General features: G+C 39.6%; 1 protein-coding gene across 6 annotated transcripts in view; it reads left to right on the top strand.

Moving 5' to 3' along the window:
• The window catches only part of LOC132377830 (receptor-type tyrosine-protein phosphatase gamma-like), a 671,456-nt gene that overhangs the window by 614,595 nt on the left and 30,073 nt on the right, over positions 1-26,788 (top strand). For 5 of the 6 annotated variants that reach the window (XM_059944241.1, XM_059944240.1, XM_059944242.1 and 2 more), the window contains 10 exons: positions 1,622-1,718; positions 2,256-2,338; positions 3,053-3,187; positions 3,448-3,582; positions 5,003-5,175; positions 8,265-8,400; positions 10,553-10,699; positions 18,204-18,297; positions 18,677-18,753; positions 21,016-21,144. In XM_059944241.1, coding sequence (XP_059800224.1) covers positions 1,622-1,718; positions 2,256-2,338; positions 3,053-3,187; positions 3,448-3,582; positions 5,003-5,175; positions 8,265-8,400; positions 10,553-10,699; positions 18,204-18,297; positions 18,677-18,753; positions 21,016-21,144 — 1,206 coding nt within the window. Of the gene's footprint in view, positions 1-1,621; positions 1,719-2,255; positions 2,339-3,052; positions 3,188-3,447; positions 3,583-5,002; positions 5,176-8,264; positions 8,401-10,552; positions 10,700-11,000; positions 12,143-18,203; positions 18,298-18,676; positions 18,754-21,015; positions 21,145-26,788 lie in introns of those variants that run through there. The other variant, XM_059944246.1, reaches the window with a different exon arrangement.

Consider the following 26,788-nt stretch of genomic DNA (forward strand, 5'->3'; position numbering starts at 1 on the left):
CCATTCAAATCAATGAATGGAGTTGAATTATGTGGAAATCAGGTAAGGAGGGGTTCTGTTGTGATGCATATTACAATTGAATAACTGGTGAAGTTCCATTGTCAAGGCAGGTCAAGTGTTATTTGGCTGAAATTCCAGAAGGCTACAGAAACTACTCCCTAAAGTCAGTCAGAACCTTCAATAGATGAACAAGGACCTGGAGGAATAAAGTGTGGAACAGTATGTACTTGTTCTGAGATTACTGCTTTCTAAACCATACAATTCTAAAAGGTCATTCTGCTCCAGATGTGCAGAAACTTTAACCATGCTATATAACTTAGCAAATAAATGAAGCATGGGCTAAATCTAAATCAATATCTAAGGTACCTGCAGTCCTTTGTATTGTTGACTTTTGTTTGTTTTAAACTCTGTACTAAAAAAGAGATTTCTCATTCTGTTCATTAGGATATAAATGCTTACTGTTGTCTTTGATAATGATAATCTAACTGTTTAAATTTGTCACCTTCACTTCAGCGAATCCTGCTCTTCTGAAAATGGATGTTTTGAACTGGGTACATCATCCGATCAAACCATGATGTCCTGAATACTAAGCTTTTATTTACACTGTGAATTTCTAATGTGGGAATCATTTGGTTGTTGTCCATATTTCTATAAATGATCTGTTCCACAATATTGCCACCTTATGAATCTGAGCAAGATTTATCGAAATGACAATGAATTTGAACAGAAAAAAATCTGCTCCAATTCTTGTTTTTTTCCAATACTTCATGAATTTAAGGTTGCACCATAAACAGTACCTTCCTCCTTGGAAGGAGATTAAAGTTTTAGTCAAGTTTCAGTGTATTCATGATTGTGTGTGTATGTGTATGTGTGTAACTCCCTGTTATATTTTAAACTTTAAAAGCATGATGCATTCAAACACTAATGTAGAAAAAAAATCTGAAAATGTTTCATCTTTACTGACTTAACTTTAAGGATTGCCTGGATGGGACACAGAAATTTAGCCAAAGTTTAGCCAGAAGAATTGCATAAACATTATTAATTTAATTTAATAATGTTAATTTAATTTGAAAGGAAAATTGACTAGAATTGGAGTGAGATTACCTTTGTTCTTTGGTCCTTCACAATGATGTATCATGATCAGAAATAAAGATGAATCTCTACTGAATGTTTTACAACTCCAGAATCCAGGTCTTTACTTTTTTAATGTAAATGTTCTTTGAATACTGTCCATGACCTTTTTGATAATCAGTTTCTTACAAAGAAGCAATTTTGTTTCATTTCCTATTTTCAGCTATTTAAGTTTATTCCCTCCATTCAAAAAGCCAAATTTCTTGTGTATAGTCTCCTCCAGTTCCACAATAAAGCAATATACTTAGCTAACACAGTAAGTATTTGTAATTGAGCCAGACAATTCGGGAAGGCAGGAACTGCTAGATAGCAAGCAAAAACAGAAGACTAAGCTATTTTCATCTTTCAAATCCAAGCACCAAGGCCATTTGATTTATTTGACAATCTGAGTACTTAAGTAAATTTGTGATGCATCTAACATTTGAATGTCGTGCATATGTTTTGAAACAGGAAACCAATGAAGTTTTCCTTCTTATTTTGCAATTTATAGGAAGTCCAACGCTGTACAGCTGATATGAACATCACATCAGAGCATTCCAACCATCCAGATAACAAGCACAAAAACCGATACATCAACATTGTAGCATGTAAGACTGTGCTGCATTCTAATCTATTGATATTAGAGTATTTTTAAATATATCATTGATATTCCCCTTTATAGGATGGAGAAGGATAACAACATGAATGAAAAGCACAGGGTTGTTTAATCAAAGTTCCCTTTCAATTAAGAATGCTTCTGGAAATCGTTATTCAGATGTGAAAATCCATTGAGGCTATCGTAAATTATTTCAGTAAGCAGTGATTTCCTTGTAACACACACAAAATGCTGGAGGAACTCAGCAGGCCAGGCAGCATCTATGGAAAAGAGGCTGAAAAGTCTCAGCCAAAATGTCAACTGTACGCTTTTCCTGGTCTGGCCTGCTGAGTTCCTCCAGCATTTTGTGAGTGTTGCTTGGATTCCTAGCATCTGCAGATTTTCTCTTGTTGGTGACTTCCTTTAATTATGTAGAGTATAGTTTAATTTGTTGAACACTTATCGTGTTTTTATATTTGTTAATGAACACTTGAAATAAACTGCTAATCAATGTAACTATTCTTGTGGATTAATACTGTTATTTCAACAGATGATCACAGCAGAGTTAAGCTACGGCCAATACCAGGAAAAGATTCAAAGCACAGTGACTATATAAATGCCAACTATGTTGATGTAAGTCACTCTTTTATGTATACTGTGTTTCCCACATTTGTCATGGTCACTCAATTCAGAGAAATCCAGTTGGAATTGAAAATTGAGTAGATCATAAATTGCACTCTTATTTAATTTCTAATGTCTAATTTAATTCTCGGCCAGACTAAATTAATATTGTTCTTATGCTCTTGAATTGTCTTTCGTTGTCTCTCATATGCTAATTTTATATGTTTATCTCAATAGTCTGAAGTAATTGAATATCCAAGCATTACGCTGCTCACAAATGTTAATTAATCAGTTAATTATCTTTCACAAAGGCCAGTGCTGACTCTTGTCTGAAGCACTTTATTTGTGTGGGTACATGTATACCTTTAAATTTGTATATGTGTTATGTTGACTAAAATACTGTAACCAAGCTCACGTTGCTTAAAATTAAGACTGACAAAACGCACTACGTTGAACACAAAAAACTTATTAAATATGTCAGAAGAATGTCTTGATTAAAGAGAATAAAGGATGTGAATAAAAAAGGATGTGAAATGCCTATGTGCAGAATATATTATTTCTCAAACGCTGAAACTTCATAATGGTGCAAAGTAACTGCACGAAAAATAATGGTGAATAATGTCACAAAAATGTCAAAGCATTCAGAGCTTAACAATGCAATTATGAATTTTGTATATAAATGTTGTGGAACAAAATTTTTATGTGGTTTCATTTCCTCCACTAAAGGGTTACAACAAGTCAAAAGCCTATATAGCTACACAAGGCCCCCTTAAGCCCACATTTGAAGATTTTTGGAGAATGATCTGGGAACAAAATACAGGAATCATTGTTATGATTACAAATTTAGTGGAAAAAGGAAGAGTAAGTGAATTTTATAATTTTGTTTTCAGAATCTTGCATATATTTTAAATCACCATTTTGAATATATTAAAACAGATCTTACTATGAAGTGGCAAAATGCTTTAATGTAAAGTAATTAACATTCAGTTGAGTGCAGAACATTGAATATAACTGTGGTTCAGTAATGGACATTCAATTGAGTGTGGAACATTGACTTGGTAATTCAGGGAGTGATTTGTAGTATTTTCTGGTTGCATTGCAATCTTTCTCTTGTATTCCAGCGAAAATGTGATCAGTACTGGCCCAGTGAGAACAATGAAGAGTATGGCAACATAATTGTCACCCTGAAGAGCACAAAAGTGAGGGCATGTTGTACTGTACGTCACTTCACCATACGGAACACAAAAGTTAAAAAGGTAAATTTAACAATAAATGTCATGTTGTACTTCTGACTTAAGAGGTTAGGAATTCCAAGCATGCTACAACCACAAACAAATCATATAAAAATGTAAGTCTTAATTATAAGGTGCATTTCAAGTCTTCAGCAGATCTTAAAATAGTTTATACTCAATTAATTACTTTGGAGCACAGTCAATGCTGCAATGTCAGGAAGTGAAGCTGTCAATTTATATAGAACAAGGTTCCACAAAAAGCAGAACAGAAAATGGCAAGATTTTTTTGCCATTGGTAAGAAGATAAATGTTAGCAAGACAAATATTCCAATTAATATTATCCAGGAAGATGGTTCTAACCTTTATTGTAACTAAAATAAAATAAATTTTTGCACTTAAAGTTATTAGAAGTATTTTAATGAACCAATGCACAAATGCTTATTGAAAAAACTAACATCTGTTTTCAGTGGTAAGGCATTTTAACCCTCACCTGGCACGAATCAGAAAATTTGATGTAGGCTTTCAAATACTCATACATTGGCTTTCTAACTGTGATCTACAAGGATCAGGATGTTGATATCATGACTAGTTTGAATCGAAAGTGAAATCTTGACCTCTTCTTTTTTGTTTCCCTTCTGAGTTATATACTTTGTTGGTAAAATTTCCTTTGATGGAGAGAGAGGCCAACAAGAACCCTCAGACTGAACTCTGACATATAAATATTAAAAGAATGAATTGGAAGCTTCTATATATGTGCTTTTTGTGCCAAATGCAAAGGACCAATTCCAGAAATATTGTTTGTTTCTTCTTCCATTTGGAAAACAGGACAAAATCAGTCAAACTCAGCATGGATTGTGAGAGAGAAATAATGCATAATAAATTCACTGAAAATGAAGTGAGAAGAATAGAATTTAATATGTTTAGACTTTCAGAAGGCTTTCAGTAAGTTTCTACATAAGTGCACCTGGGATTGGGCCGGATGTGACGCTGGCATAAAGGAAACAAAAGTGGGAACAAACAAACTTGTGGGGTAGCAGTGGTCGGTGCTTGGACCCCACTTGTACACAATATGTATTAATGATTTAGATTAGGTGTTCCCAACCTGGGGTCTGCAGATCCCTCAGTTAATGGTAGCGGTCCATGGCAAAAAAAAGATTGGGAACCCCTGATTTGGATGAAAGAATTAAGTGTAATATCTTCAAGCTTGCAGATGGCACAAAGCTGAGTGAGGGTGTAAGCTCTGAGCAGGATGCAGAGAGTTGCCGATGTGATATGGAGGTTAAGTGGACAAATGCATTGCAGATGCAATATAATACGGTTAAGCGTGAATCTGGTATTGATACACAACAGTGGATGATGATGACAGAGTTTGAGATTTGCCAGTTGTTCTCTAATAGGATATAATATAATTATTGATAAATGTGCTGATAAACTGTGGTTCCAGGGCCAAAAGGGAAACCCCAAGGGACGTCAGAACGAACGCATGGTTATCCAGTACCACTACACCCAGTGGCCCGACATGGGGGTACCAGAGTATGCCCTTCCTGTACTCACCTTTGTAAGAAAATCATCTGCAGCTCAAACACCAGACATGGGACCAGTGGTGGTACATTGCAGGTATAAATTAAATTATATCTTTCCTTAAAGGTCTGAAATATAATTGTGCATTACAATACTTTGTCCAATCCCATTTGTACCACACCAGCAATTGAACCAACCACCTCTGCATACAACAAAGCCAAAGCAACATTAAGACGTCGGGCAACAAAGGGTAAGTATTAAACCTGCCACAAAAGTATCTAATAAGAGAGTCTAACCTCCTACCCCTTGATATTTAATGGCTTTACCATCACTGAATCCCCTACCATCAACATTCTGGGGCTAGCATATCAACTAAACCAGTCAAATTAATACCCTGTCTGCAAGATCAGATCAGAAACTAGGAGTCCTGTAGTGAGTGATGCCCCTCTGGACATGCCAGCATCTCTCAATCAGTTACAAGTCATAATTCAATAATATGGAATATTTTCAATGATTTAGGATAGGATGTCTGTAAAAATAAATACTTGGTGGTCAGTATGGACTCAGTGGGCAGAAGGACCTGTTTCTGTGTTGTATCCTTCTCTGACTCTATGACATTTACCACCAGGGAGGACAAAGGGCAGCAGAACATAAAGCACCATCACCTGCAGATACCCCTCCATATCACACACTGTTGGAAATCTCCTGTTGGGCCTTCATTGTAGCTCAGTCTAAACTCGGGAGCTCCCTGCGTAGCAGCTCTGTGGAGGTACCTTCATCAAAAGGGTGGGAGAGATTCAAGAAAGTGACTCACCATCACCTTGTCAAGGATGATTAGAAATGAGCAATAAATAGCAGCTTTCCCAGCGATGCCTAGGTTATGAAATTTATTTCAGTGGCATGATCATTTATTTTTTCATAGGCCCTTTATTGACCTAGAAATTCCACGTGTTTTCCGTCCGGAGAGAATTGACCTAAATAGTGCAAAAGATCATAGAATTTGTAACCTGTACATCGAGAAGCTTAGAATGGTCACACTACAGAAGGAGCCTATTTGACCCAGCTTATCTCCAGCAGAATGCCGGACTGTTCCCAATCTCCAAACCTTTCTCCTTAGCTTTGCAGATATTTATTCAGTTCCTTCAGATATTTACTTGACTCCTTCTTGAAGGCCACAGTAGAACCTGCATCTAACACAAAGGCAGACAGTGCATTCCCATTTCCAACCACACATTGCTTAAAGCCTTTTTCTCTTTAACTTTTAACAGTGATCTCTGGTCCTTATCTAGTGAACAGTATCCCATTATAATATTCAGTTCAGTTCAGCATTCAAGACCATAATTTCCTCCAGGCTCGACAGGAAGCCTAGAGAGCTCGGCCTTCACCCTGCCTTGTGTAGCTGGATCCTGGACTTCCTGTCAGATCGCTGACAGGTAGTAAGAGTGGGCTCCCTCACCTCTGCCCCTCTGACCCTCAACACAGGTGTCCTTTAGGACTTTGTACTTAGCCCCCTCCTTTACTCTCTCTATACCCATGACTGTATCACCACCCACAGCTCCAATCTGCTAATTAAATTTGCTGACGGCACTACACTGAATGTCCGAATCTCAATTAATACCGAGGCCACCTACAGAGAGGAAGTCATCACCCTGACAGTGATGTCAGGAAAACAACCTCTCCCTCAATGTCGCAAAAACAAAGGAGCTAGTTGTGGACTACAGGAGGAATGGAGACAGGCTAACCCCTACTGACGTCAATGAATCTGGGCTGAAGAGGGTGAACAGCTTTAAGTTCCTCGGCATACACATCACCGAGGATTTCATGTGATCTGTACATACCAGCTGTGTGGTGAGAAAAGCACAACAGTGCCTCTTTCACCTCAGACGGTTGAAGAAGTTTGGTACGGGCCCCCAGATCCTACGAACTTTCTATGGGGACACGATTGAGAGCACCCTAATGGGCTGCATCACAGTCTGGTATGGGAGCTGTACTTCCCTCAGTCGCAGGACTCTGCAGAGGGTGGTGAGAACAGCCCAGCGTATCTGTAGATGTGAACTTCCCACTATTCAGAACATTTACAAAGACGGGTGTAAAAATGCCATGAAGGATTATTGGAGACCCGAGTCTTCTGTATCCTCTCTAATGCCTTCATGTTCCTAAACAAAATGCTAGAACTAAACATAATATTCTCGTTGACACTGGGTGACTGTTTTATGAAGGTTTAGCAGACTTCTCTGGTTTTACAACCTATACTGTACCTCTGTTGATAAAGCCCCATATTGTGTATTCTTTATTAAATGCTTTTTTTAAACCTGCCCTGCCACTTCCAATACCAATCCCTTACCCTGTTTCTATATCCTTTTCCAAACAATAGCCTCTATTCTCTAGTGCCTCACTTCATTTTTCCTATAGAAATAAATCACTCGCATTGTTCTGCATATAACTTTATTTCCTCAAATTTCAACAGTCTGGTTCAAAGACGTAAAGCAGGCCCCACCTACAAATCTGTCCTTATCCCCAAAAGTGGCAAGTAATTTTCCACAATTCTTTGCCTCTTCCTCTGACTACACCTAATCAAGAGTGTTCCATCACGTTGTGCCCTGAATCTTGGGTGGATGGCTATCAGCACTTTTTATTAATCTGGCATTAATGACCTGAAGCTCCAGTAACCACTGGTCAATTGATACCACTGTCAAGTGAGATACTGATACTACAATTTTTTTTAAATCACCTTAAATTCAAAGGTTCAAAGGTTAATTTATTATCAAAGTATACAACTGAAATTCAGCTCAAATGATGTTCAGGTTCAATAAGTTGGTCTTCACATGGTACGAAAGGGTGGACGCTATTACACTTCGGGACATCTCGAAGTTCGGAGTTCAATTCTGGTGCCATTCCGTGAGACGTCTGTACGTCCTCCCTGTGGAATGTGTGGGTTTTCCCAGGTGCTCTGGTTTCCTCCCACTGTCCAAAGATGTACAGGGTAGGTTAATCGGTCGTTGTAAATTGTCCCGTGATTAGGTGATTAGGTTAGTCAGGTTTGTCCGGGGTTGCTGGGACTGCGTGGCTTGAAAGGCCAAAAGGGCCTACTCCGTGCTATATTTCTAGATAAATAGATTAAAACTTTAAACTGTTTTTGCTTGTTTATCAACAGTGTTTTAATTCCTTGTTTTCTCACCCTGCAGTGCTGGTGTTGGTAGAACTGGAACATACATTGTGCTTGACAGTATGTTGAAACAGATAAAAGATAAAAGCACAGTTAATGTTCTAGGTTTCCTCAAACATATCAGGACCCAGAGGAACTATCTTGTGCAAACAGAGGTAAGTGAATATCAAAAAAGACCAATTCCTGATTCTATTTATGTAGCTTGAGAGAGTTTGTGTTTATGTTTGGCGAGTAATGAGCATTGGTAAGGAAACCGGTTTACAGTCGTCATGAAACAGAGGTTAAAGTACCTTAAATCACACATAGAAATCAGATGAAAAATTGTTAGTTATTTCATAATGATTGGGATAAACATACTTCACTGGATCATATCTACACTTTCATTACATGCAGGATAAAAATAAAACCAATCAGAGACAGTGGACAATACTAGACTAATGCACTGTAGTTCTAGTGTTCAGATGTTTTCGCCATATTTTTCAGTGTATCTTCCTGAAACATTCTTCTGTAGTGAAGACACCATATAAATATTGGCTCTAAGGAGAGGCAAAGCCATTCAAATGGGATGCATGTATTCATGGTTTTGCCTTGCATATTTATTTCTTAGCTCTTCTTGATTTTAAGAGGTATCTTAAATTTACATTTTCCTTCATTTCTCAGCCCGTTTTATTCCAGTCGGAGTTGTCCTCCTGAAGTTACTTGAGTAATTCTGTAGACATATTATCACATACTGAAATGTCTGAATCTATTTACACTGCAATTTAATGCAATTCTTATTACATGCTAATATACTGTATATCATTAAATTCTAGAAGTATATTAGGGTTAAATATCCATCTCAAGTAGAGGGACTAAATTACCAGTGTTTTTTTAATCAGATTCTTTTGGATCAATGACAATGCAATTGATGTTTTGGGCTTGTCATTATCAACATATTCCCAATTGTAAGAAAAGGAATGCAATTCAAAGTATTATTGTTCTGTAGTTAACAGTCCCTCATTCAAAATAGCAGTATTAATTGTTATTAATATTGTAGTGTTAATTGTACTAAAACGCAGTCAGCTCAGGGTTCAACTGTTTATGAAGGGAAGTTTGGAATTTTCAAGATTGGAGGTTAAAAATTCTCATATCCTATTGAGCTGATTTTGCATATGAAACCAATGCTGAAAAAAGATTGACAGCAGCATGTGCAGAAATAATTTCCTGCAAGGTCACTGAAGGTGAGTTATAGATTGTCCTGAGGTAGGGTGGTTTAGTTGTTGTTCCAGAGCATTTGAAGGCTCTGGACCAGTCATCAATGGTGTGGGGGAATCTCATTGAAACTTAATGGATACTAAAACAGCTTCAGAATAAAGGAACGTCTCTTGAATACTGAGATGAGGATTAATTTCTTCAGTCAGAGGGTGATGAATCTGTGGAATTTGTTTCACAGAGGGTGGTTGAAGCCAAGTCTCAGGGTGCATTTAAGGCATACGTTGATAGGTTTGTGATGGATAAAGGATTATGGGTTAGAAGAGAAGGCAGAACGGTATTGAAAATAAAAATCAGCCATGATTTAATGGCAGAGCAGACTCGATAGCCCAAGATGCAGGGGCGGCAGAATATTCTTCCATTGTTTCCTGAGAACTAAAAGAATATAGAATTAGGTATGAATTGTGCATACTTTGGCCATACATATTAAATTCAACACAAGGTGGTCTATATGATTTCTCGCAAGTCTAAAGCCCCACTACTGAACTTCAAGATGGAGATCTAAAACAGATATTATGTGGCTTGAAAATGTTAATAGGAGGTTCAGATTTGTCAAGGACACCTTTTCTAGAAATGTATCAGTGATGTGCAAAACAGATGCCAGGCCCTGCTCCGATCATGATATATGGTGGTTGTCAAGAAATAGTATGATCCAGAAATGGTATGAGCTAGAAATGCAAACATGTTTCCTGCATCTCCCTGATTTCACATGAGGTGCGGTTGCTCACCAACTCTCACTGATGGAGTCAGCTCCAGTGTTAACTAAAAGCTCTCAGGAAAACAGCCTCAGATTGAAATCTGCCTTCGGGTGACTTCCTACACCAGTGACAGCCAAGAATGCTGAGGAAGCCCAAGGTTTAGGTTGCTTTAATGGGGACAATGGATCGAAACTAATTCTTAGTATGTAATTATAGCAGCTTTCTCTTTTAAGTAGTGACATTATTAAATGTCTTTCCCTCTTTCATTATTACACATTGAGCATGTCATGACTGTTGTGATAGTGAAGTAGAACTGCTTGCTTGCTATCATTATGTTTTTCTTTTTTTTGCCTTTAAGGAACAATACATTTTTATTCATGAAGCCTTGCGGGAAGCAATTCATGGAAAAGAAACAGAAGTACCTTCCACGCAGCTACATGGTTACGTCAACAGTATTCTAATTCCAGGTCTTTCTGGGAAGATGAGGCTGGAGAAGCAGTTCAAGGTCAGTTACTGGAACTAGATTCTTGGGTCTATTCTATACTCTGTAGTAGAATATTATGTGTAAATCGTAAGGTTTGTGGGCTGTATTTCTACTTGGTTTGACTAGCGTCTTCTAAATGGATGGATACATTGAAATTGAAACTAATTTAAGAATTAACAAGTTCTGTGCATTATACCCTAGAGTAGGTTTAAATAAATTAATATGATGATAGTTAGTTCTGGAATGATATGACGATGATACAAAGTAATGCTAGGCTTCTTATCATTTGGTATTATTTTATAAAATGATTATTCTCTTTTAGAATATCATGGACTTTAGGATGAAGAAAGTTTTGAAGATGATATACAGTTTGCAAAGTTTCTAAGGATAAGCTTTTATTGGAATATTTGTCACTGTGTTACCTTCATGTGCATTACATATTTCTAAAATAATAAATAATGGGTTGAATCCTCTGCAGGGAAGTGTTGGTGTTTACCCCTGTAAATTCATGCAACTTAGTGTCTACACCATACATATATATTTCCAATTTGAGGTCCTGGACTCATCGATAGATTGCAGCGAGTGAACCTGCAAAATATAATAGGGATCAACAGCTCCCACATTGGTTGGCTACTTGTAGGCAGGGAGCAGCTTTATGTGCTGTTCCTTAGCAGAAAAATCCCATCTTACACCAAGCATGAGATGTCGTGCTTAATGAATCTTTTATATATCAAAATGTGCAAAGACTTTTTCTCTAGCACATAACTGACTTCTTATTAATTTCTTGGGATCTGAGCATCACTGGCTAGGCCAGCATTTATGGCCCTTTCCTTATTTTATAGCAGATTTGATGGGCCAAATGTCTTACAGTTTTACCCTTGAGCAGGTGTAAATTAGAACTATGACAGACCCTGTAATCCTTCAATGCTTTTGAGCATGGAGTTCCAGGGTTTTTCACTTAGCAGTGACAGAGGATGTCAGAACAGTGTACTACTGGGAGGGGAATCTGCAGCTGATAGTGGTTTCATCGATGAAGCCTGGTCAAGTGTCTAGCAGATTCTAGAAAATCACAAAATCATGTGAAATTACAATAATCTCTAACAATGAGATTTTACATTTTCTTTCTGAAGTGCAGAAAACAGAAACATTGTATCATGTGGAAGAAATGTACAAACACTTATGAAGCAAATTCAATTTTATGAATGGCTTATGCATTAAAATCAGATTAAATTTTGTCCCGAGACAGTTGCTCAGAATTAAAGGTAATTTCCTCTACCATTATTTAGATGCTTAGATGCATTATTTAAATGTTTAATTTAGAAAAAACGTTTGTGCTTATTTTGTATTTAGAAAACAAAAAGTAAAATTCAGTATTGCCTACTGACGCCTGGGAGCAGTAAGGCCACACTATTTATGCATTATTCTTGTGTACATGAGTCAATAGAACAAAGAATCTGTATTGTTTTCTGTTATTCTGCTCATTAAAAAGACATCTGTGTAAACTGAGTCTTCTTAGCCATAATATTTGATGGCCAGTGCTTCAGTACACTTCTGTGTCTTGCAATGTTCTTACTGATAAAATCAACTGCATCAGATTGGATAACAGGGGTAAATTATCTGCAGATCATTATTATAGCACCACTGTGGCACACTAATACAATGTGAATGTTATTCATGCTTTACATTTAATTGTACCTGGCATTTTTCAACTCCTAGTACTTACCGCTTTCCTGCAGTCCACCCTTATGTGCTTTATAAATCTCAGCAGGCGTATGCTGAAGGGTGAGAATGGTGAAAACTATGTATTTATGGTATTGCGCTTCCCATATACTGTAATAGGTGCAACAAAACATTTGAAATTATAACTCTGCTCTACCCGCAAGTCTTAGGTCCTCCATAATGTTTATGTACAAACAAATTTTGGTGAACATGTTAAGCGCATGTCTCCCTGACTTGGAAAAGTTCTGTCTTTTGAATGCCCAAGTCTTTGTTCTCAGATGTAAGGAAAAATGGGAAAGATGAATTATTTGTCAAATCCCTAATTGGTTGACGTGTCAACCCCCTCAAATCTACCTCACAAGAGGTTTTTTTTGCCTATCACTACTGAGCCTACTGCTGCATGAAAATTGACATGGTTTGCGATGGAAAAATTGGTAGAACTGAGAATTCTGAGCTTCTCATCTCAAATGAATGATTTGAGTCTTGAAGAACCCTCATGGTATGGTGCAAATTGGAACCCTACTCCCCAGAGGGATACTTAACATTCCAGAACCATTTCAGCAAAAACAAATTAAAAAGTATCATCTTCAGGCCTTGTGAGCTTGTGGCTCCATCTTCCCATTATCTGGCCGGGTCAGAATTGTGGAGGGCCAGAAACAATCCCTTCCTATCCAACGTCATTCATCCAATTTGCCACTTGACTTCCTTTATATAAATACAGTGTTACGAAATTCCCGTAACTGGATCACTTACCAGCAAAGATAGAGAGGTCCGTTGAAGTCTGATGGTACTATTTTTAAAAATCTTTATTTATAAAGGGGCACAAAAATAAGATTAATACAGACATTCAGATAATATACGTTGTCAATACTTAATCTAAAAACGCGGGTATAATAATAATCATCAATAAGCAATAGCTCTATCGTTTGTCTAGGGGATATTGTATTGTCCGATGGAAAGATAAAAGTCACTGTCCTTTCAAGCTGCAGCTCTTTGGGTTTAAGAGAGACGGTTTTAAACTTGCTCGGGTCTTTTATGAGGCCAATCCGTTGAGTTGGTTCCCCGTTGTTAGTTCCAAGTCATTTTCCGTGGTACCAGCCACCAGCCCCCACGCAAGGGAACCGAACGCACGTGGCTTCCTTCAAATGGCTTCCCGCTATTACGGGATCACTAGCGTTTCTTCTGGTGCGTCTGAAGGGGTTGTTCCCCAGACCCTCTTTTATATTTCCTCACGGGGTCTCAGACGTCAATCAGGTTGGGATGATGCAATCCCTCAACCAGCCCTCTTTGTCCGAGGGCCTGCACGTAGCATAGTCCCCAATCCACAAACGTTGTCTCCAGGAGACAATGGTCATGTCTCTCTCTCATTTCCTAACCCAATAATGCTCTTGCGATTCTCACAAAGGAGGGGGCTACCCCGCACCCTTCGGCCCCTCAGAGCTGGGGCACATTCATAACAACAGTCACATATTTCCATTACTGCCTTTAATGGACAAAAAAGCTTGTTAGAGTAAACTGTTCAAATCAATCTATATTAATAACGCAAGTGTGTGTTCTTCTGTTCTGAAACGTGATTTTACACTAAACATTGGGCGAGAGTCTCACACAATGCCATGATTTTACCCAGAACAAACCACTGAACATTTATGTATTAAGGCTGGCATGCATTTACACATTCAATTTTCTACTGCAAGCACATCAAGTATGAATGGAGGGTCCTCAATATGGAAGAAGGCCTCAACTGAAGAGTGTGCTCATTCTTTCTTTATCCACCTCAGGGCCACTGACAGTGTATACCAGAAAGGCATTCCTGAAATCATTCTTCTTGCAGTTAGGTACTGGGGATCTGTAATTACCGTCCAACACCAGATACACACCTACAAAGGGCAGGTGCCCCATCAACCATCAGCACCACTACTCAGGGATATACGTATTCATAAGTGGCCCCATTAGTATTTATGAGGGATTGTGGAGGCAAAGGCTCACTTGACTCTCCTAACAGTTTGTCCTTGATTCTTCACACAATTGGGGACTAATAATGTGCTTGTGTTACCGCTACACATTATTGTTCAACTAAGTGTGGCCTGCTTGTGCTTTGCTGATTCCATGTGTTTCAGATGTGAACATCTCTTTGTGATTTTGGTTGAGTTATAAAGCAGTTTAGCACTGATACAGGCCCTTCGTCTCAATGGGTCCACGCTGACCACGATGCCCACCATCTAGACCCAATTTCCTGTGTTCAGACCATATCCTTCTCAGACTTGCCCCTTCACGTACTTTTTGAATTTCAGTGCATTTTATTGAACCAGTTAGAGCAGAGCTGAAATGTCCGTACTTTATTTAATCAGTTACCTTTAAAATAAACATTAAAAACCATTGTATGGGATTTTGCGCAACTACAAAGTGGTAAAACCAAAGTTTTGTGTAAATACTAGAAACATAGAAAATCTACAGCACGATACAGGCCCTTTGGCCCACAAACCTGTGCCGAACATGAACTTACTTAGAAATTACCGAGGGTTACCCATAGCCCTCTATTTCTCTAAGCTCCATAAACCTATCCAGGAGTCTCTTAAAAGACTGTATCATATCCGCCTCCACCACTGTCGCCGGCAGCCCATTCCACGCACTTACCACTCTCTATGTAAAAAACTTACCCCTGATGTCTCCTCTGCACCTAGTTCCAAGCACCTTAAAACTTTGCCCTCTCGTGCTAGCCATTTCAGCCCTGGGAAAAGGCCTCTAGACTATCCACTATAGATGCTGCCGGGCCTGCTGCATTCTACCAGCATTTTGTGTGTGTTGCTTGAATTTCCAGCATCTGCAGATTTCCCCATGTTGGCGATTGTGGGGATGACTTACAGCAGACTGAAAAGCTTGAGCAGATAGACATTGAGAAAGAGGATGTGCTGAAGCTTTTGGAAAGCATCAAGTTGGATAAGTCACCGGGACCGGGCAAGATATACCCCAGGCTGCTGTGGGAGGCAAGGGAGGAGATTGCTGAGCCTCTGGCCATGATCTTTGCATCATCAGTGGGGATGGGAGAGGTTCCAGAGGATTGGACGGTTGCAGATGTTGTTCCCTTATTCAAGAAAGGGAGTAGAGATAGACCAAGAGATTATAGACCCGTAAGTCTTACTTCAGTGATTGGTAAGTTGATGGAAAAGATCCTGAGTGGCAGGATTTATGAACATTTGAGAAAGTAAGGAGGCATGGGATCCAAGGGGACCTTGCTTTGTGGATCCAGAATTGGTACCAATATGGACGTGATCAGAAACATTCTGGACCCTGGCACCTGGGAGGCAAAATACCATCCGTGTTTCTTTCCTGCATCCACATAATCATCTGTCTGACCCCCTAACTATAGCGTCCCCTATTACTGCTGCCTTCTTCCTTTCCCTATCCTTCTGAGCCACAGGGCCAGACTCTGTGCCAGAGGCATGGCCACTGTTGCTTCCCCCAGGTAGTCCGTCCACCCCCCCCCCCCCCCCCACCAACAGTACTCAAACAGGAGTACAGTCGGCCCTCCTTATCCGCGAGGCATTGGTTCTGGGACCCCTCATGGATACCAAAATTCACGGATGCTCAAGTCCCTTATGCAACCTGTCTCAATGCGGTGGACCTTAGGACCCAGCTATAGAAATCTGAATCCGCAGTGTTTTTGTTCATGAAAATAATCACGATAACGATTGAAAATAAAGTGGGAATAATAAAGCGATCAGAAAGATGTGAAATGCCGTCTGTCATTGGAAAAGCATTATGCTACTTTGGTCAACGATCAGAACAATTTTAAAGGATAAAGTGAGAAAGGCTGTGCCCCGATGAAAGCTACAATTATTACTAAGCAACACAGTGGTTTAATTATTGGGTTTTGGGGTTTGGGGTTTTTGATCCTCCACATCAACCCAGCACGGTGGAGAACGCACTCAAAAGCGATCTGTCTAGATCGAACTCGGGAACTTCCTGAGCCCGGAGCTGAAACATACGTTCTTAAGTGTTTTATATGCACAGAAAGATAAAATATATATTATATACTAAGACAAACATTTGATTAACTGACACTAAATATACTGGATGTACCTGTTCCCACTTACTTAGTAAGAGAACTTCCGATTTTTTTCGATCCCAATCCACGATAACCCACGTACATCCTCCCTTATACTTTAAATCATCTCTAGATTACTTATAATACCTAATACAATGTAAATGCTATGTAAAATAGTTGTTATACTACATTGTTTAGGGAATAATGACAAGAAAAAAGTCTGTACATGCTTGAATAACAAGTGCTGGAAGAGCAATTCCGGGTTTTCGCGATTCGCGGTTGGTTGAATTCACGGAATTTGCGGATAAGGAGGGCTGACTGTACTTATTGTTAAGGGGACAGCCACAGAGATACTCTCTGGTATCTGCCTCTTGCCCTTCCTGACTGTTAGCCGAGGCCCCAGTGTGACTTGCCGATAGCTCCTTCTCTAACACCTCCTCACTTTCCCTGACCAGACAAAGGTCATCGAGCTGCAGCTCCAGTTCCCTAACCCCGTCCCTAAGGAGCTACAACTCAACGAACTTAGTGCAGGTGTGGCCTTCCAGGAGGCTGAGAGTCTCCCAGACTTCCCACATCTGACACCCGGTACAGGACACCGGCCTCACAGACATAATTCCTGTCTCTATTCGTCATAGATAACCTACCTCGCCTCGACCTGTTATCACCGAAGCCCCGTTGAACCAAAGCCCTCCTACTTTGTCCCCCTCTACTCCATTGCCCGCTCCTCCAACACCTGCTCTTTAAATCTGTCTCCTTTTAAACTTTGCACCAGTTTAACTCACTAACATCCAGGCGCTTGTCCTTCAATCAATATTGTAAATTTATAAGCTGAAGCCGATTGCTGAACATCCACTAACTAGGATTTGGCATGGCACCAGTATCAACTGCTGTTGGCAGCATCATTAGCGTGGCTCTATTACAGCTCGTGGTGTCGGAGTGCAGAGTTCAATCCCACTGCCGTCTGTGAGGAGTTGGTTCGCCATCCCTTGAAAGCATGGGTTTCCTCTGGGTGCTCCAGTTTCTTCCCACATTGCAAAGCTGTACCGGTTAGCAGGTTAATTGGTCATTATAAATTGTCCTGTGGTTAGGGTAGGGTTAAATAGATGGGTTGCTGGGTGGCATAGCCAGAAGGGCCTGTTCTATGCTGTATCTCTAAATAAATAGTATAGAAATATCCGGCTGTATGATTTTAGACAGTACTGTTCAAATACACATTCTTCTTTTACTATTCCAAGTCATAATCTTCTATCTCTGAGAACTGGGCAATTAGGCCACTAGTCACTTGACTAATTGGAGTGAAGAGCTCCTCTTCCCAGCAAAAGATGTTAGCTCAGTATAGTTCATAAAGCCAGTTTCCTTTTAACGTACGGTCAACCTAGATTTTGCTGAGAGATAAAAAATGATAGCTATGAAAATCTGTGTAGTTTATCTTGTGCTTTCACTCATCAGATCAGACAAGCAGCAATAAATTCATGATAGTGCTGTTTTTATTATGAGGAAATATTGAGGAATTGACTGGTGCAGAACATAATGGGACGGGAAGATTGCCTCTCTATGCTTTCAAATGTAATTGTGACCAGTTAAAATAATATATGAGTATAATGCTAATGCTAGTGCATATTTACCATTTGGGTTTCTCTATTATCCATATATTCATAGAATATTGTGATTACAAAATATATTAACACTTGATCCTATTTAAGAAAAGCTTGATGATTTTATATAGAAATCGCATAAGCTTTACTTTTTTTGTTGTTACAGTTGGTAACTCAGTGTAATGCAAAATTTATAGAATGCTTCAGTGCCCAGAAAGAATGCAACAAAGAGAAGAACAGGAACTCCTCAGTTGTGCCATGTAAGATGACCTCTGTTTTGAGAACCTGCGCAAAATTGATGTATCTGTAATTGAACCATCAAGATATTTTAAGATGAATTATGTACATCAGTGATAATATTTAAGAATTAAAGATTGAGAACTGTTATAAAATATCTAATTTTAGCATTTTAGAGCCACTAACTGTACCATGACACCCATTGTAGGACTGTGAATGATAAATGTTTTCCCCAGATCCTGCCTTATGCAACACTTGCCAGTTTCAAAGACTGCATCATTGAACTGTTCTATTGTTTGAAATCTTTAAGGATTGTTTGCTTAACATTGCTATGAGCTTTTCTGAAACAATATTATTTATATATCTAACTTTTTGCCCTGAAAAATTGGTCCAATCTTCCAGCTGAACGAGCTCGGGTAGGCCTCGCACCATTACCTGGGACCAAAGGAACTGATTATATCAATGCCTCCTACATCATGGTGAGTATTAAGCACAAAGATTTGTGTTCCCCCACCCAGGTTGTAAGTTATCTCTGAAATACATGGTGGAAATAACACTGTCAGATGTGCAGCACCATCCAGACCAGTGACTTACTATGATAGTTGTGTCACACAATGATTTAAATGATATATGGATGACACTTTCCATGTATGCTATCAACTGACTATTAAGAAAATTAACTAAGATTAAAAATAGTCTATTTTGCTTTTCTTTTCAGACAGACTAAGTGTTTAATCTAGAATTCTGAATACTAATGAAGTTGCTATTTTCTATTCCTTTCACTTGAAATGATGATTAATGCAGGCTACACTTTCATAGATTTTATATATTCACAAAGTGCTCTCTTGAGAATACTGAACTGAGCCATTGAGTACTCATTGTAAATGTAAAAAGATCATGATTTTATGACCTTGTTAGCCATAAGAAGGTAGAACAGACTTTCTCAACCTTTTTGCCCTGGAGGAACCCTTGAAATAATTTGCAGGTCTCAGGGACCCCTGTGTAAAAATTATTATATCTACAGCTCACAGTATGTTAGTGTGATCATTAAGTTGTAGATATAATAATCTAAATGTTATTGTCAATGCTCTTTTGACTAGAGAATGCAAATTTTTAAAACATAAGGCAAACATAATAAATTTCTGTTAAATAACTGGCTTAAGCCAAAATGAGATTTAATTTTTCTAAAGATAGGCTTGGTAGATTTAATTAAATAAATATTGTAAAATGATTTTGTTTTGAGATTCCAACAGCCTTTTAAAATAATCAGCACTTTTACATGTCATATGGCTGTTGTTTGTAGTTAAGTGTCTTTTTAATTTTGCTGGAGCCATTGCTACATTTGCATGGTGTTTGCCACAGAGTAGATTCAATGGAACAGGGGTTAATAAAATATAAAAAAGGATTGCATAATAAATAACTAAATGAGAAAACCGCAAAAAATATAAACACTTCGCAATACAATTCAGTTCTAACCTACACAATCCACCTTTTGCAACTTTTAAAACAACAGCAAAGCCACAGGCCAGCTCAGTCGTGGCACATAAAAATTCCTTCTTTAGAATGAAAAATTCCCTCCAATTTTTTACTACACCAGTAGAGTCCGTTTGCTTCCATAAGACGGTTCCGCGCTTAAGGGGAAGTTGGGAGAGATAATTCGGGAGGGGCAGGCTGACATCAAAGCCCAAGTTGGGCTGGTCCATTCAATGCTTGGAAAACGCACTTCACACTCCTCATCAGCCTACCGTCCTCCCCTCCGTGCAATACAGTGTTCATCATCAGCCTACTGTTCTCCGCTCCATGCAATAATGTACAGTGTTCATCATCAGCCTACCGTCCTCCCCTTTATGCAATACAGTGCTCAACAGAGCACACCATCGGCCTAATATCCTCCCCTTCCTGCAATTCGGCGTTCAGCAATTATCAACGGCCTCACCTTTCTCACGTTAAAAATAAACACAGTCCTACTGTGCACTGCCATAATGGACTGAGAGACTTCGAACAAGATTGCAAACAGAGCTATTCGGTCACTGCCCACCACTGTGAGAGGTAGCATCGCCATTGCATTAAGTTCAAAGAAGGATGTTTATTTTTTTCAGTTGCAATCTCTCACGGAACCCTGCTTGAGAAATCCTGGTGTAGAATATAGAAGTATTATATTATTTCCTCCATTTTGCAGGCTTGAGCTAACGATTCAGGCTTCTGTACACTGCAGATTTAGGCAAAAGCCCATGGAAAAAGTGCAAAAGAGTTCTCCTGATTTCTTACCCCAATTTCATTTTTTTAATATAATGTATTGTTTAATAAGTTTCAGGGATCACTGGCAAATTCATATTTAATTATACTTCCCTCACTGTGTTGAGAAGATGTCTTCTTGAACTAATATATAATGAATATAGCAGTTAATGTATGTAATGATTTTTAGACTTCGCTCCAACGTCCTTGAAGGGAGTGTTGATATAGGACCTGTTGTCCGTGACCTTTTACTTGGTAAGGACAGGAATTTGGGAGGTTATTGTGGAAGCAGCATTGGTATGCAGTGGAACCTCATGCATGGCGTTCACATCAGCTGCATTGTGCTGTGGTAATGAATGGTTCATATGAATGTGATCAAGCCAGCTGATTAATTTTGAATCATGTATCGCTGGAGGAATGTGCTCTCTTTAAATGTCTTTATCATTCTCTTTGTCTCTTAATATCATATAAGCAGTAGTGATTGCAACATTTGTTTATTATTGCAGGGATACTACAGAAGCAATGAATTTATTATTACTCAGCATCCTTTGCCACACACAACGAAGGACTTTTGGCGAATGATTTGGGACCACAATGCACAAATTATTGTCATGTTACCAGATAACCATGGACTTGTGAGTATCAGCAGTTTCTTGTAAATATAATTTTAGCTGCTGTTTTATTTTAGTAGTTCCATGTTTTTTTTCCAATAAGATCAGAGAAAGAAGCAGAAACAGGCTGAACAGCCACTTGTAGCTGCTTTGCCATTTCAGTTGCTGACTTCCTACCTCAGTGTTACCCTTCTGCACTAATTTCATTTATATTTAAAGAAATGGCTGAACTCTACCTTGAATATACTTGCTATCACCTCTTATAAAGTGAAATCAAGTGACGTAGGTGCCAACAGGGCTTCACTTCCAAATGAGCACTATACCTTCTTTAACCACCAAAGCACGGAGCAACTATCATAAACTCTCACAGCCCCCGATGATCCTGAGGCCGATGTGAGAGCATCCTTCAGGAGGGTGAACCCATGGAAAGCATCCAGCCCAGTGGGGTTCCTGGCCAAATACTAAAAGCCTATGCTTGATCAACTGGCTGGAGTGTTCACTGAGATCTTTAACCTCTTGATTGGGCAGATTGAGGTACCATCTGCTTCAAGCAGGCTTCAAGTATATCGCTGCCTAAAAAGAACATTGTAACCTGCTTCAATGACTATCATCCAAAAGCACTTACATCCAGAGTGATGAAATGTTTTGAGACATTGGTGATGAAGCATATCACCACCTGCCTGATAGCAACTTGGATCTGCTCAAATATGCATACCGGCACAACAGGCCCATAAGCAGATGCCATTTCATTCAGTCTTGACTCAACACTGAAATTTCTGGGTAGCAGATTTGCTCTTTCCCAACTAAAGCATTTCAAAACTATCATCCTTTCAAAACTAATCAATAAGCTTCAAGACCTCGGCCTCAATACCTCCTTTTACAACTGGAATTTTGATTTCCTCATATACAGACTCCAGTCAGTTCGGAGTGGCAAAAACACCTCCTCCACAATCTCCATCAACACTGGTACATCACAAGAATGTGTGCTTGTCCCAAGTCTGAACCATTCCCACAACCTATGGACTCACTTCATCTCATGTTCTCAATATTTATTGCTTTTTTTTCTTTTTGTATTTGCACAGTTTGCTGTGTTTTCCACACTGGTTGTCCATCCTGTTAGTACAGTCTTTCATTGATTCTATTATGGTTATGGATTTATTGATTATGCCCACAAGAAAATGGATCTCAGGGCTGCATATGGAGACCTATGTGTACTTTGATAATACATTTACTTGAACTTTGAACTACACAACTGAGCTTCCACAGCTCTAAAGGTTAGAGAATTCACTAAGAAAGTTTATTTGAATCCCTTCTTTGTACTTTGAGATGGTGATCTCTGGTTCTAAAAAATGTAAAGCAGATTTATCTTATCAAATTTGTGATTACTTCTAACCACTTGAAGAAGGTTTTTACTTCTAAATTTAATCATTATGATACCTGATTTTTTAATGTAATTGTGAATATAAACATTCAGATCTCACAGGTTTGAAACTCTCAACATGACTGACATGTTGTCCTATTTATTTTGTAATACTGCAAGAATATTGAATTCCATCATAACCAGTGTTGTACTTCTGTTTAACATCAGAACATTCTTTCTATTGAGAATCTCAATTTCCTGACTCTAACCCACTCTGTAAATATAAACAGACATAAAGTACACAATTGTTTAGTGACGCACGGTACCTCAGTCAAAATAATGGAATTATTAACCTTTATGACCTCTTAATGTTATAGCCAAATGGTGGCACAATGGTGCAGTAGTTAGCATGGTGGTCACACAGTTCCTGTGACCTAGATTTGACCCTGACCTAATGGTGAGAGTCTGGATGTTATACATTCTCCCTGTGAGCCTGTGGGTTTCCCCTGCTTGTTCTAATTTCCTCCCACATCCCAAAGATGTGCTGATTGGTAGGTAGAATGGCCACAGTAAAGTATACGTGGTGGGGACATTGAGCTGATATAGATGGGAATGCTCTGTGCTGGCATAGACTCAATGGGCTGAATAGCCACCTCCTATGTCATAAGGAAAAGTGAGGAAATGTTTGTTTAGGTTAGTTAAATAAGTTTTTAAACTGAACCCTTGCTTTGACTGCAAAAAGGGTTATCAGCTGCATACGCAGAGCAGAACAGAGAAGGCTACCAGCTCCAGAGTGGGGTGAGCATGAACTCAACTTACTATACCCACAAAGTAAAAGTTGAAAGAGAAAGTATTTAACATAATTCTGGAAAAATAGGAAGTTATAATTAAAACTGCTTTGAATGGGACCACCATATTTGTTTTTCCTCTCAACATTTTCCTTAGATCTGAGAGGTAAGGTGATCTGCTTGATAACGATAACAAAGTGTGATGAATGCTCATTCGAAGGAAGCATCTAGCCAGTTTTACGATGGGGCCTCTTGCACATTCCTACTTCTCTTCCTTGTGAATCCTTCTTCAAATTTTCTTCCTAATCATTACTTCTAACATCTGTCTTTTTGGGTAGCCTCCAACCTGATGGCACGAATATTGATTTCTCCTTCCCTTTAAAAAAACACCCCACCCTCCCCCTTCCTCCATTCCCCACTCTAACCTTCAACACTTCTCACCTGCCTATCACTTCATCCTGGGTCCCCTCCTCCTTCCCTTTCTCCTGTGGCCCATTCTCCTCTATCAGATCCCTTCTACTCAAGCCCTTTACCCTTCCCACCCATCTGCCATCACCTATCAGCTTCCAGCTAACTTTCTTCCTCTCCCCCCCCAATGTTTTATTCTGGCATCTTCCCCCTTCCTTCTCTGTCCTGAGGAAGGGTCTCGGACCAAAATGTCAACTGTTTATTCATTTTCCTAGATGCTGCGTGACTTGCTCAGTTGTTCCGGCATTTTGTGTGCATGGCTTTGGATTTCCAGCATCTGCAGACTTTCTTCTGCTTATCTTTTTCATCATCCCTCTGTCCGTTGTTTAATTTAGTCACATGAAGCACCCTGGATCAATTTACATTGTTAAAAGTTTTACTGTTGCAAACTATATGATACTGCATATCCAATGTTGATTTATCAATCCTTTTAGTAGTTCAATTGAATTGAATGATCTTTATTGTCATTATACATAGATACAGTGAAACTCTGTTTGACTTCCTCTCAGGCAATCAAACAAAATGGTAGATAAAAACAAGACAATGATAGAAAAACGGTATTAAATAGATAAGTAGCATAAGATAAGTTACAGCAGCACCAGAATGTCACAGTAATGCACAAAGTGCCATTAATGCAAGTATTTGAGTCCTTGTGTGTGCTCACAGTTTCAGTCAATAGACAATAGACAGTAGGTGCAGGAGTAGGCCATTCAACCCTTCTAGCCAGCACCGCCATTCACTGTGATCATGGCTGATCGTACACAATCAGTACCCCGTTCCTGCCCTCTCCCCATATCCCTTAACCTCGCTATCTAACTCTCTCTTGAATGCATGCGGAGACTTGACCTCCACTGCCTTCTGGAGCAGAGCATTCCACATATCCACCACTCTGGGTGAAAAGGTTTTTCCGCATCTCTGTTCTAAATGGCCTACCCCTTATTCTTAAACTGTGGCCTCTAGTTCTGGACTCACCCATCAGCAGGAACATGCTTCCTGTCTCCAATGTGTCCAATCCCTTAATAATCTTATATATTTCAATCAGATCCCCTCTCATCCTTCTAAATTCCAGTGTATACGAGCCCAGTCGCTCCAATCTTTCAACATACGACAGTCCGGCCATTCCAGGAATTAACCTTGTGAACCTACGCTGCACTCCCTCAATAGCAAGAATGTCCTTCCTCAAATTTGCAGACCAAGACTGCACACAATACTCCAGGTGGGGTCTCACCAGGGCCCTGTACAGCTGCAGAAGGACCTCTTTACTCCTATACCCAATTCCTCTTGTTATAAAAAGCCAGCATGCCATCAGCTTTCTTCACTGCCTGCTGTACCTGCATGCTTGCTTTCATTGACTGATGTTAAAGAACACCTAGATCTCATTGTACTTCCCCTTTTCCTAACTTGACTCCATTTAGATAGTAATCTGCCTTCCTGTTCTTGCCACCAAAGTGGATAACCTCACATTTATCCACATTAAACTGCATCTGCCATACATTTGCCCACTCACCCAACCTGTCCAAGTTACCCTGCATTTTCATAACATCCTCCTGACATTTCACACTGCCACCCAGCTTTGTGTCATCAGCAAATTTGGTAATGTTACTTTTAATCCCTTCATCTAAATCATTAATATATATTGTAAATAGCTGCGGTCCCAGCACCGAACCTTGCGGTACCCCACTGGTCGCAGCCTGCCATTCCAAAAGGGACCCGTTAATCACTGCTCTAGTCATTGTTCTGTGGGAGTGGTGTGATGGAGGCCACAGCTCTGGGGTAGAAGCTGTTCCTCAATCTATTTGTTCTGGTTTTTAGTGTCCTGAACCTTTTGCTGGACGGCAGCTGGTCAAACAGGGAGTGGCCGGGGTGTGTGGTGTCTCTGGTTATGCTGATTGCTTTCCTCCTGAGTCTGCCGGAAAAGGTGGTGTCCAGTCCTGGGAGCTTCATCCTGACAATTCTCTGGGCCGCCTTCACCACACGATGCAGGTCTTGTCGCTCAGCGGCTGAGCAGCTGGCTTACCGTACTGTGGCGCTGTTGGTCAGGATGGTTTCAATTGTGCTTCTGTAGAATTCAAGCAACAGCTTTTGTGGGAGTTTGACCTGTTTCAGCTTTCTGTGGAAGAAGAGTTTTTGTTGTGCCTTTTTTACAAGCAGCGAGGTGTTGGTGGTCCATGTCAGCTTCTTTGACAACATAACTCCAAGGAACTTCAGGTGTTACACACTTTCTACTACCTCTCCATGTATATGGAGGGGGGTGTGTACTCTGTCCTTTGATCTCCTGAAGTCAATGATCATCTCTTTTGTTTTAAAAGTGTTAGGGACCAGGTTGTTGTCCTTACACCACTCCGTCAGATGATCTGCCTCGAGCCTGTCGGCTGTTTCATCCTGTTTCAACCACTGTGGTATCGTCAGCAAATTTAATTATGGAATTGGAGGTGTAGATGGGGGTGCAGTTATGTGTGTAGAGCATAGGCCTAAGCACACAGCCCTGTGGGGTGCCTGTCTTTAAGATGAGTGTGGTGGAGGTGTGCTTATCAACTCTGACTTGCTGTGGTCGGTCTGTGAGAAAGTCCATGACCCACGAGCACAGGGAGAACCAAGGCCAAGAGTGTTCAGTTTGCTGACCAGTTTATGGGGGATGACTGAGTGACTAGAAAAACACATCAATGTGAAAAGTGTTAGCAACATATTAGGCTGGATCCTGCTTGCCTTGCATTTGTCTACCGAGCTATTCCTATGGCTGCACTTTTTGTAGTGTCTGAGTCAAACTGAACTCCAGACCTCACTCTGTAATTATTCGATGATGTGAAGTAGTCCACGAGCACTGATTAGGCTGATGACTCTGTGGCACCACCACAGTGACAGCCTGATCATCTTTTTTACAACTTAAAAAAATGTAAAGGAAGTAAATAAAAGCATTAAAAATGAATGAAGTGAGAAATAGACATTTATCTGCACTCATCTTTTCAAAGGAGCTCAGTGACGTCACTTACATATGGTCTAGTGGCTAGCCTGGTGAAAAACCAAGGGACCAATGCACAGAGCCCTTCATTTT

Source organism: Hypanus sabinus, chromosome 19 (assembly GCF_030144855.1).
Source record: "Hypanus sabinus isolate sHypSab1 chromosome 19, sHypSab1.hap1, whole genome shotgun sequence".
Taxonomy (NCBI): Eukaryota; Metazoa; Chordata; class Chondrichthyes; order Myliobatiformes; family Dasyatidae; genus Hypanus; species Hypanus sabinus.